Raw genomic sequence first — 12,946 nt, 5'->3', positions numbered from 1 at the left:
TTGCTTTTATACACTCTAACTCTCCCATCTTACTTCTTAGACTTCTAGCATTGGCATACAGACATTTCAAAGTGTGGTTTTTGCTTGTTTTAACAACCTGCTTTTCAGTTGTTAGGGATAATTTGTAAATCTTTAGCTCAGGTGATTCTTTACTTATAGGCACATGGACTACATTTGCTTTTATTGGAACCTCTCTGATGGGAGATGGAAAGTGGAGGGGTATAGCTGGAGGAGGTTTTCTATTGGCTGGGGACTGTGGAAGAAGAGAATGGAGGAGGAATTTTGAGTGCCATTGGTTAGGGACTGTGGAGAAGGATAAGGGGCGGATTTTAAAAGGGATACACGCGTAACCCTTTTAAACCCCTCCTGCGCGCACTGAGCCTATTTTGCATAGGTTTGGCAACGCGCGCAAGCCCCGGGATGTGCCTATGTCCAGGGGCTCAAAAAAAATGGGCGGGGGAAGGGGCGTGGCCAGAGGCCTCTGAAGGCCCATTCGGCCGGCGCATGCAACCTATTCCTGCCCAGAGGCAGGCACAACTAAAATAATAAAGGTAGGGGGAGATTTAGGTAGGGCTGGGGAAAGGGGGGGGAAGGTGGGGGGCAGCCTCGGAGGGAACGGGGAAAGCCATCGGGGCTCCCCTAGGGCTCGGCGCGCGCCAACCCCGGATTTTATAACATGTGCGCGGCTGCGTGCGCATGTTATAGAATCGGGTGTAGATTTGTATGCGCCGGTTGTGCGCACAAATCTACGCCCGAGCGTAGGTTGGAAAATCTGGCCCTAAGCTTGGAGAACTCTTTTTTAACATCTTTTCTTAACATCAGCTACAGAAAAAATGAAAATCAATAAAACGTGAACATCTACTTTTATCTATATATATATATATGTGTGTGTGTGTTTTATTATTGCATATACAAAATATGTAATTAAAATGCAAATATATGCTACAATTAGGCAGAACAAGAAGATACAAATCATTGTTTTCCAGGAAGACAGGTATGTAAAGGTACAGGAAACATAAGATATAAGACATGGAAAGCAAATATTATTTTCATTTTAAACATTTCCTTTCTCTAACTGATTTGTTAAGTAAAGATCACTCTCCGATCCAGAGTTCATTCATAGAAGCTCTACATTTGTTCAGCAGTAAGAAGAGCTGCAGTGAAATAATGCCATGATTTCTGATTGCTGATAGTTATGGGATCACCTTCCACAAAAGCAGATCATTTGTCTAATTCTAAAACCGCAGTCATTTTAGATTTCCATAACTCAACAGGTGTGGGAATGTTGTGCTGCTGAGCTGGAATGCGTTTCAATGCTGTGGGAAAAAAAAAAAAAAAAAGATAAATCAGAGCTGCAAGTCCATGCATTCATTGGAGTAAAATCCTAGGCATTGGATTTACATAGCTGGGGAAACAGAGGGCATTGTAGCCTCACGTGACCTGCTCTACATTTCCTGTATTTCTCCTCTCGCCTCCCCCATCTCACCTCACCCCTCCTGCCCCTGGCAAGCTTGACTCACCATAGCTGGCTTGGCAGACTTAGCTCAGTTCAGCTTTTGCTGTCCCACCTCCACCCACCCTGTTCCTGCAGGTCCAACTCACCTCCTGGGAGAGCCATTTTTCTCCTTACCAATCAGAGCTGTATAAGGCAGATAGGCTGGCAGCTAGGGAGGTTTATACACCTGCTAGGGAGGTATAAGCTAGGGAGGTATATACGCCTGCTAGGGAGGTATAAGCTAGGGAGGTATATACGCCTGCTAGGGAGGTATAAGCTAGGGAGGTATATACGCCTGCTAGGGAGGTATAAGCTAGGGAGGTTTATACACCTGCTAGGGAGGTATAAGCTAGGGAGGTATATACGCCTGCTAGGGAGGTATAAGCTAGGGAGGTATATACGCCTGCTAGGGAGGTATAAGCTAGGGAGGTATATACGCCTGCTAGGGAGGATTAAGCTAGGGAGGTATATACAGCTGCTTCCATCTCCATGGTTCCCCCTTCTCCAGTGTGAGGAGTTACAGAGAGAGAGGAGCAGGCACTCATACTGCCCCATGTGCCATCCTACCTACCAATACAGTAACACAGTAACATAATGAAGGACAGCATAAAGACCAAAATGGTCTATCTAGTCAGCCCAGCAATTTTTTTTCTAAGAGTAGAAGCAACTGCAGACTTTCTCCAAGCTTTCTGTTAAGGATCGTAGCAGCGGCCACTCCATACAGGCTAACCCTAAGCCTAATACCTAGTACAGTTTTGTCTGTCAATCTGCTGAGTCAAGCTGGGAGGGGAGCCAAAAAAATCTTATGGTTTGGAGGTGCAATGCGCTCACTTCCTCTATCCCGGTCTCTACCCATGGATATAATCAGGACTGGCTCACCTGTCTTGAAAACTTGGAGCCTTTGGTGACTCTGTACTTACGTGGATAGTATTACAACAGGATCAGATGTACCAAACCATTTATCTCATTTTGTGACTATTAGGGATGTGAATCGGGCTTCGGAGGATTGAAAATATTGGACGATGGCCCTTTGCCCTTACCATGTGACGATGGCCCTTTGCCCTTACCATGTGACAGGGTATCCGTCCATTGGCCGGCCCCTGTCACATGGTAGGAGCACTGGATGGCCCGTGTCATTTTTAAAGATGGCGCCGGCCATCCAGTGCTCCCTCCATGTGACAGGGGCCGGCCAATGGCACGGATACCCTGTCACATGGTAAGGGCAAAGGCCATCAGCGCCATTTTTATTAGTGGCAGCCGACGGCCCCGAGAGCGGGAGATCGCTCCCGGGACCCCCACTGGACCACCAGGTACCTGTAAAATGTTTTTTTGGGGGGGTCGGGAGGGTGGGGGAAGCAAAGGGGTTAGTTTAAAGGGTCGGGGTGTGTTTTTTGTTTATCGGCTCGGGCGCAGCCGATAAACAAAACCGCGATCGGGCCCGATGAAAAAAAACCCACATGTGAATCGGAACCGGATTTTGTCTAGATTAGAAATTTGTCTTTGAAAAGTTTGGAGCATATCTTTACATGGTTGTAATCCTGTGACAGATGTCTAACTCTCAAATGTTTGAAAGCATAGCCCAGCCTCTAAGTGGTAGAGTGAGAATTCAATGCTATCTTTAAATCAGTGTGGCATTTCCAACTGTAATTAAATAAATACAGACAAGCTCATTTCTTTTCATCAGATTTGGAATCAAATTTCAGGTCCGTATTCAATTTGTTTTATTGAACTAAGGACTAGCAGATAATTACTTCTGTTTGCTACTAAAACTAAATCCCCACAAACTATCAACCCAAAGCTGTGGTATTTGGCTTTGACCCATTTGCTAATTCTACAGGTCCTGTGCTAGCATTTGGCATCTTTTTCATCATTCAGGAGCAGTTAATGGACCAGTGCTTTGTTAATTAACCTTTTTTAAAGTTGTTTAGCTTTTTGCCTTGTTAACAATTGTTTTGTTATAGATGTTCATTGTATTAGACTAAGGAATCATATTTCCTGCTTATTCTGTTTCATTGTAAACCGGTATGATTTGCATTTGATGCAAGAATGTCGGTATATAAAAGTTAAAAAGAAAGAAAGAAAGAAAGAAAGATAATAGAAATATAATTTAACTTTTTACATACATGGCATATAATATTGTTGGTCCACATCTCGGTCAATAGTCATAGTAGTCTATTGCATAAACCACAACAGCCTCCTGGGAACTTCCACTGTAAAGTGTGAGAAAATTTAGGGATGTCAAGTCATGCCTTATCTAGATATCTACAATTCAAATATAAGAAACAGTTTGCCATTTACTTGCTATAATGTGCATTTGTATTAAACTGAAAACATGGACCCTCCTGATAACAATTTCCAGAAAAGAAGAATGATGTTATTTATTTATTTATTTATTTGTGTTTTTCTATACCGGCATTCACGGAAGTTCGTATCATGTCGGTTTACATAAAACAAGGGGTGAGCAATACATTATAACGTACATAGCTAAAACGTAAGAGTATACATTACAAAAGTATAACAAGTGCATAGAAGAAAAAGTTACAATAAAACAGGGGTTATTCTAACTGGGATTAGAGTTAGAGGAGAGATAAAAAGTTTAACAAGAAGTAAAACCTATTTCCATCATGTTAATGATGGAAATGGAGACCATCACTTTTGGTGTAATGAGAATTCAATGCTATGATGAAATCAGTTCGGCAGCTGAGGATGCATGGTCCTATGTTTTCTACAACGTTAGCCATAATGAACAATCGAACCATTAAACACGTATCCGATCTAAGGAGATATGAGCTGGGAGAGCCAGGGAAATGCCTTTCCCAGTGCTATAAAGATCTCTCTTCTGTACACATCTGAACACTCACACGTGCATACAGAGGGCTGAAAAAGGTTGCAGAAACATTAGGCAGCAGCAGCCCATATTCTTAGGAGCTGGGGTGGGGGGAAATATTTCTTTTGTTTCTAATTTTTCTCCCCCACTTCCTCCCTCCCTAGGCACCGTCCCAGGCCCATCCCTGTTCTTCCTGCTCCCCGTGGCAGCCACTGCTCTTCCCCATCCCTGCTGCTGCTCGTGCTGTTCCCGGCCTGAGACCAGTGCTGTTCTTTTGGGTCCTAGGTCCACCACTACTCTCATCCCCATCCCAGCTTCCAATGTCTTTTCTGCCTCTTTCTGGCCCAGGGTCACTGCTGCTTCTTCCTTCCTCAATAAATCAATGCTTTATCCAACTGGAGGCTGCGTCCCCCCCCCCCCCCCCCCCCCCCAAGGCCCCTCCAGCAAGCACTGGGTTTTAATTTTTAGGTGCCCAGGATCTTTCTAGCTCAGTATACTGTATATATTTATATTAGATTCAATTATTTCCTTTATTTTACCAGGCTTAACCACAGAAAGATGGGATCTTAATTTGTCAAATCCAGCTTTCCTTACCTAAGCAGTTCCTTGTTGGTGCATACAATTGCCTTCTATGCCAGATCTGATGGTTTCAAGCATATGAATGCAGTGTCTCACTGGGCTACTTGAGAGGAATGAACCTCATTTTAAGCCCAGGAAGGAGCTCAATCTCTCAAATTTCCTACTAATGCCTTTCTTTTTCCAAAGAGAGCCTCCTTCTAAAGTTAATAGGGTGTAATTTTTATAGGTAACATATCAAGGTGCACTTGGAAATTCTTGGAAATTCCCAATATTATTGACCATAATGGCTTTATTCAGCATCAAATGATGTTTGGTCCTATCTGCTCCTCTTTGGGTACTCTTCTGTGGTAGACCTGATTGACAAACTGAAGAGTAGTAAATCACCTGGACCGGATGATATACACCCCAGAGTTCTGAAGGAACTAAAAAATGAAATTTCAGACCTATTAGTTAAAATTTGTAACCTATCATTAAAATCATCCATTGTACCTGAAGACTGGAGGAAAGCAAATGTAACCCCAATATTTAAAAAGGGCTCCAGGGGCGATCCAGGAAACTACAGACCGGTTAGCCTGACTTCAGTGCCAGGAAAAATAGTGAAAAGTGTTCTAAACATCAAAATCACAGAACATATAGAAAGACATGGTTTAATGGAACAAAGTCAGCATGGCTTTACCCAAGGCAAGTCTTGCCTCACAAATCTGCTTCACTTTTTTGAAGGAGTTAATAAACATGTGGATAAAGGTGAACCAGTAGATGTAGTATACTAGGAAAAGTAAAAGGTCATGAGATAGGTGGCGATGTCCTTTCGTGGATTGCAAACTGGCTAAAAGACAGGAAACAGAGTAGGATTAAATGGACAATTTTCTCAGTGGAAGGGAGTGGGAAGTGGAGTGCCTCAGGGATCTGTATTGGGACCCTTACTTTTCAATATATTTATAAATGATCTGGAAAGAAATACGACGAGTGAGATAATCAAATTTGCAGATGACACAAAATTGTTCAGAGTAGTTAAATCACAAGCAGATTGTGATAAATTGCAGGAAGACCTTGTGAGACTGGAAAATTGGGCATCTAAATGGCAGATGAAATTTAATGTGGATAAGTGCAAGGTGATGCATATAGGGAAAAATAACCCATGCTATAATTACACAATGTTGGGTTCCATATTAGGTGCTAAAACCCAAAAAAGAGATCTAGGCGTCATAGTGGATAACACATTGAAATCGTCAGTTCAGTGTGCTGCGGCAGTCAAAAAAGCAAACAGAATGTTGGGAATTATTAGAAAGGGAATGGTGAATAAAACGGAAAATGTCATAATGCCTCTGTATCACTCCATGGTGAGACCGCACTTTGAATACTGTGTACAATTCTGGTCGCCGCATCTAAAAAAAGATATAATTGCGATGGAGAATGTACAGAGAAGGGCTACCAAAATGATAAGGGGAATGGAACAGTTCCCCTATGAGGAAAGACTAAAGAGGTTAGGACTTTTCAGCTTGAAGAAGAGACGACTGAGGGGGGATATGATAGAAGTGTTTAAAATCATGAGAGGTCTAGACCGGGTAGATGTGAATTGGTTATTTACTCTTTCAGATAATAGAAAGACTAGGGGACACTCCATGAAGTTAGCATGTAGCACATTTTAAACTAATAGGAGAAAGTTCTTTTTTACTCAACGCACAATTAAACTCTGGAATTTGTTGCCAGAGGATGTGGTTAGTGCAGTTAATATAGCTGTGTTTAAAAAAGGAATGGATAAATTCTTGGAGGAGAAGTCCATTACCTGCTATTAAGTTCACTTAGAGAATAGCCACTGCCATTAGCAATGGTAACATGGAATAAACTTAGTTTTTTGGGTAATTGCTAGGTTCTTATGGCCTGGATTGGCCACTGTTGGAAACAGGATGCTGGGCTTGATGGACCCTTGGTCTGACCCAGTATGGCATGTTCTTATGTTCTGGTCAGTTGCCAAGTAGTTACTAAAGTCAATGTGATCATTTATTCCATATGCATCTATTGTGGTGACAGCTTCTAAATTGTAGACAAGAAAGTTATTGGTCGATAATTTTTCAGTGACTTATTTAGATCTCCTTTTTGGAAGAAGAAGTGCTGTGTAAGTTCATGGATGAACTCTTTACTGTTATGTCCATCGCTGTCCGACGTCTCTGCTCCGTCCACCTTAACTCGTTGGCGACTCCCTCCGGGGGTGATGGAAGGCTAGCTGCTGCGGTGTCTCCAGGCCATCCTCCTCCGGCGCTCCGGGCCTGGCTCAACGCTGAAAGCCGCCATGTTGACCAGATGCCTAAGGGCGCGCGTGCGGCCCGACTGATGTACCGGCATTGGCGCAAACCAGGGGCGTCCCCCTGAGATGACATCATCAGCTCCAGATATTTAAGGTCTCAGTTTTTGCTAACAAGACGAGTTAGCAAGGGTTCGCTTCCTCCAGGTCGCTGCGGATGGGATTCGCTCTCTGCAAACCTAGCTACTCTGCCTCCTCGGACTTTACTAGAGGTACCTGCTCCTCGGGGGCCTCGCTCTCTCTTTTTCTTTTCAGGTTGCAGTCTGGAACTGGTACTCTCTCCTCGAGGGCCACATCCTGGACCAGCCCCTGAATACCACTTCTGCTAAGAAGTCATCGCTGCTTACATTAGTGAGTTTCCATCTATCTCTCAGAGCTTTCCCTGGGACCAGGTACTCGCTCCTCGAGGGCCTACTGCATTCCAGCCCCTGGGCTGCCTCAAGAGACTATGGTGTGAGTGTTATCACCAAGAACTTGTTCCTGAACTCTGCATGTCTTGCATACTCACTTTCTTAGTTTCTCTACAGCTCAGCCACCTCGGGATCGCTGTTCCAGTATCTGAGGGACTTCAGCCCAGCCGGGCACTTCCATCTCACTACTGCCACTTTTGGTGGTTTAATATACTGCTTACTAAGAAGTCTTTGTTGCTTATAACATCAGTGAGTTTCTATCTCTCTCTCTCTCAGAGCTTTCCCTGGAACCTGGTACTCGCTCCTTGAGGGCCTAATGCATACCAACTCCTGGGCTGCCTCAAGAGACTATTGTGTGAGTGTTACCATCAAGGACTTGTTCCAGAACTCTGCATGTCTTGCCTACTCACTTTCTTAGTTTCTCTACAGCTCAGCCACCTTGGGATCGCTGTTCCAGTACCTGAGGGAATATAGCACAGCCAGGCGCTTCCAGGTCACTACTGCTACCTCTGGTAGTTTAATATATTGTCTAATAAAAGAACTAGTGTGTGTCTGTCTCCTACACTAAGCCTGACCAGTGGTCCCTCTCGGGATCTCCCCCGAGGGCGTGGTCACCTGCCACTGGTCCAAGGATCCACTCTCAACTATTCTAAATAATAACAGATTGCTATCTCCAGCAACTCCGTTAATAACAGATTGCTAATTCTCAGCTTTAACAACAGAGCTTTAATAGCATTTACAAAGCCTCATGGGTAACCCTTAAGACATGCTTGTTTCAGAAGGCCTATAGCCTTGACAGCTGACTTCACCAAGGTATTCTCTGCGGCCTCCATGATTTGCCTGCATGAACATTAAATGCTGCTGAAACACTGCTACCAGCACTGCACACTTTAAATCTGCTCTTTTTACTTGCCAGCCGATTCTCTGCTGGGAGCTGGAGCCAGGGAGCTCCATCCATCGATGGCTGGACGTTGGGCCGCTAAAAGGAGCATGCCGCCGGCGAAGGACCATGGCAAAGGTTCGTGTCCCTTTGCTGGTCCCTTCGCTGGGACCTTCAGTGGAGTTTTTTACTATGCTGGTTTGTTTAATTTTGATGATGATGATGTGTGAAACTCAAAAGCGGTCAGAGAGGCATTATCAACACCATCGAGTATTAGCAGTCCCTTTGCGATTGCCAACTCATATATCTTTCTGGCAGGGATAATGTAAAATCTATTACCCCTGCTTATGTTAACATGTTGTCATAGAAAGCAAAAACTGATGATGTGTATCAGCTAGTACCAGAATCCAAAACTGATTTTCTGTTTATTACCAAGAGCTGGCATTCTGATGCCGATACAGCGCTGTTGCAGCTTAGAACCCTCCCGGCTTTAACTATCTACATAAAGTTTTATTTTATAGAGTCAGTTTTTCATTATCATCTGTCCCTATAGATATGGAGGGAGAATGTGACAATATTATAGCAAAATTAGATGACTGGCTAATTTGTCTGTTATATTGCCTTCCTAATGCTTTGGCCAGTGCTAGACGATTTTATATCTGATGTACAAACGCATTCTGAAAAACTATTAATTTTAGGTGATTTTAAGTTACATCAGGACAGTCAATCAAAGGATATATTTCAGGATTATCTGACATTGCTATCTGCCTTCCAGCTTTCAGAACTGAGCACTGTACCTACACATAAAAGAGGACATATTTTGGATCAAATTTTAATACCTGTTTGGTATCAGATACAGTATAGTTTTGGCCCATTTTCCTGGTCCGATCTTTATTTTATTAAAACTACGTTGCAAATATTTACACATTGCAAGGAAGTCAGGGATTGTTTTGATAACAGGTATGTATGTACCTCAGTAAATATAGATGACTTCAAAACTAAATAGGAAATGCAAAAATTCAGTTATTCAAATGACTCAGTTGAGAATTTTACTCCATCTTTGGTCTCCACTCTAACAAAGGTTACTGATTTTGTAGCCCCTTGGAAACTGAAAACATCAACCTACAGCCATACAAGAGTCAGTTGGTACACCCAAGAATTAAGTTGAAAAAAAGAAATGCATAGAGCTCAGAGACTGTGGACGCATCATGAGTCTGAGGAAAATTAATTAGAGTACGGACAACTGAGAAGGGAGTATAAGGACCTATTTATGTCAACAGGGAAGACTCATGCTCATCCTGTTTAAAGAGTTCCCTAAATCGACCATATGAGCTATTTCATATTATTAATCAAGATTTGAAGCCAAATTCATTAGGAGTACCTAAATCTGAACCAAATCCTGAGGTTTTCTTTAAATATTTTCAGGGGAAACTTTTTACATAAGAACATAAGAAAATGCCATACTGGGTCAGACCAAGGGTCCATCAAGCCCAGCATCCTGTTTCCAACAGAGGCCAAACCAGGCCATAAGAACCTGGCAAGTACCCAAAAACTAAGTCTATTCCATGTAACCATTGCTAATGGCAGTGGCTATTCTCTAAGTGAACTTAATAGCAGGTAATGGACTTCTCCTCCAAGAACTTATCCAATCCTTTTTTAAACACAGCTACACTAACTGCACTGACCACATCCTCTGGCAACAAATTCCAGAGTTTAATTGTGCGTTGAGTAAAAAAGAACTTTCTCCGATTAGTTTTAAATGTGCCCCATGCTAACTTCATGTTGAGGATGATAAGATACAATCTATTGATACTTCCAACTTTCAAATTACCATCATAAATTCCCAATGGGTGAATTTGAATTTGTCTCTACAGTAAATATTGAAACTTTCTTAGGTAAAATAAAAAACTCACACTGTTCTTTAGATCCATTTCCATTTTGGATCTTCTCAGTTCTAAAAGACAAATGTTTGAGTATCCTAAGAGATCTGGTAAGCAGATCCTTAGAGGAAGGCATATTACCTGGTGTTTTGAAGAGATTTCAAATATGGCCAGTTAAAAAGGAAGGAAATTTACCAGATGAATTACCATCAAGTTATAGACCACAGCATATTGATACCAATAGGTAATTGAAAAGACTGTGCTCATACAGCTGACTGATTTTTTGGATATGCACCAAATATTGCACGTTAATCAATGTGGTTTTAGAACTAAACATAGTACTAGACACAGTTAGTTTCAGTGAATGATTCAGTGAAATGAAATCTTGAAAGGGGAAATCCAGTGATTGGAATTTATTTAGATGTTGTATCTGCCTTCGATATGATTAGCCATCAAATTTTGTTAACTAAATTAAGGAATTTGGGAATTTGTGATAAAGTGTTGTAATGGTATGCATTTTATTTTATTTATTTATTTTATTTATTTAACGTTTTTGTATACTGATAACCGTTTGCCCATCGTACCAGTTCACAAGGAACAGAACAGGGAGAGCCGAAGAAACAGGCGCATCTTTTACAAAGAACTTTGAAAGTAACAATAATAGTAATAACTTGAACCAAAAGTTGCAGAGTTGTAACCTTCAGGTGAATGAACATGGTCAAGTTTCAGACTGGTATGTTGTGGGTACTGGGTCCCTCAGTGCTCAAGTTTATCAGCCATTCTTTCCACCATCTTTGTTCAACTGCTGGGTGTCCTACTTCATCCTCTTAAGGTCTATTTCATGTTTTACGCAGATGATGATATATTTATTTTTATTTATTTAGAAACTTTTATATACCGGTATTAGTGGGGACATCATACCGGTTCACATTTTAACTGAAGGCTTGGAAAATACATTTCAACAGGGAAGAAAAACTGGGCGGGGGGTTAACCAGAGGCAGAATGGAAAGAATAGGTTAAAAACAAGAAATCATAACAAGAAAATAACAATTTACAAAGTAATTAACTCCTTAAATATTAGGAATGGGCGGAAATTAGGAAAATACAATATATAATGTGCATGGCTGCGCGCGCATGTTATAAAATTGGGCGTAGATTTGTGCGCGCCGGGTTGCGTGCACAAATCTACGCCCGCGCGTATGTTTTAATATCTGGCCCATGATGTGTTATTTTGTTATAGGTAATTTGCTTTAAGACTAGTATTCTGCTAACAAAGCTATAGAAAACAGACTGCAACTGTACTGGAACTTCCTAGTTTTGTCAGATGAACTTCCTTTCTGGTATACAAGAAACCGAGGTGTGAGAATAAAAGTTTTACCAGAATCTCAGGGCGTCCATCTTGCCTCTCACTCAGACAGGGAAGTCACTTAAGGATTCTGCGTGAGCCCCTTGTTGGGCAGGCTTAGATTTTCCTCATTAAACGGGGGCCAACAGGATCAGAAGTGGGAATTTTCATGGAAGCAGGTGAAGAATTTTTCTCATTTTTATATGCCTTCACCTTCCACTGCTACCCTTGTCTGATACAGTTGTGATTTCCCCCAGTAAGTCTTTGTGTTGTAGTGTTATTATGTAAATGAAGATTTGTTGGGCATCTGAAGATCTTACTTCTTACAGGTTATGGCTCCCTCTAGTGACTTTAACATGCTATCATCTAATTTAATTTCAGAAGAGTTAGAAATCATTCTGGATATACTGGTCCTGCTAATTGCCTTCATTTTTCTTTGTTGGGAAGTGTCGCTGTGGACCTCCTGACTTCCATGAGACTCGTCAGACTTCCAGTATTTGGCTTTGGGATTAGGTCCCTCAGAGATTAAATCCCTGTGCCAAGGGGGCAAGTCCTCCAGGAGCCCTTGTGGAAATCAAGGTTGGGCCTTGTAATGAATATGACCTCCTCTCCCAAGGAAGAAGGGGGGGAGGGGGGGTAAAGAGCATGCTACCATTTAAGTGAACTACAGCAGAACAAAAGATAGCAATGCAGCTGTGTAACATGAGCTGTCAACCCAGGAAAACCAGAGTGAGATTGGAAAAGTTGCCAGGGGCTTAAATGACTATTGAGTTAGAGACTCAGGTAGGGGATTTGCATGTCACAACTCCTTTGGCTACTGCTGGTAACTTGCAGTGAAGCATCACTTTAAAAACAAAGGATAGCAAAATCCCAAGTTACAAAACTTTGAAAAAGCCCTACATTGCAGAATTCTGACTGATTTGTGAGAGAAATATACTGAAAAACAATCCTAGGAAGCAAACAGATTCTCACCCTGACTAATAAGGGGGAGTCAGAAGCCTTGGGTACCCGGTTCTCAGACAACAAAAAAAGAAAGAGGATGGCCAGGATGCAAAGGCTTGAATAAATTATCTTTCCTGGATAAAGAATATGTTATCTGACTGTGGTAAAAGCTACTGCTTTTAACTTTACATGATGCATCTTGCTTTGTTTTTGGAGTAAAAAGCTTTTCTGTGAGATCCCGATAGGGTCTATTGCAATATATGTGCAGCATAATTAAACTGCGCTT

At 42.0% G+C, this 12,946-nt stretch overlaps 1 protein-coding gene across 1 annotated transcript in view; it reads right to left on the bottom strand.

Moving 5' to 3' along the window:
* Positions 1 to 867: 867 nt before the first annotated feature.
* The window catches only part of LOC115075931 (IgGFc-binding protein-like), a 145,246-nt gene continuing 133,167 nt past the window's right edge, over positions 868 to 12,946 (bottom strand). Inside the window, exons 29-30 of the mRNA XM_029576899.1 lie at positions 3,619 to 3,705; positions 868 to 1,316 (exon numbers count right to left, since the gene is read on the bottom strand). Of these exons, the coding sequence (XP_029432759.1) occupies positions 3,651 to 3,705 (55 nt within the window). The 3' untranslated portion in view covers positions 868 to 1,316; positions 3,619 to 3,650. The remainder of the gene's footprint in view (positions 1,317 to 3,618; positions 3,706 to 12,946) is intronic.

This window comes from Rhinatrema bivittatum, chromosome 14 (assembly GCF_901001135.1).
Source record: "Rhinatrema bivittatum chromosome 14, aRhiBiv1.1, whole genome shotgun sequence".
Lineage (NCBI taxonomy): Eukaryota > Metazoa > Chordata > Amphibia > Gymnophiona > Rhinatrematidae > Rhinatrema > Rhinatrema bivittatum.
This window is presented reverse-complemented; position numbering and strand designations above follow the sequence as displayed.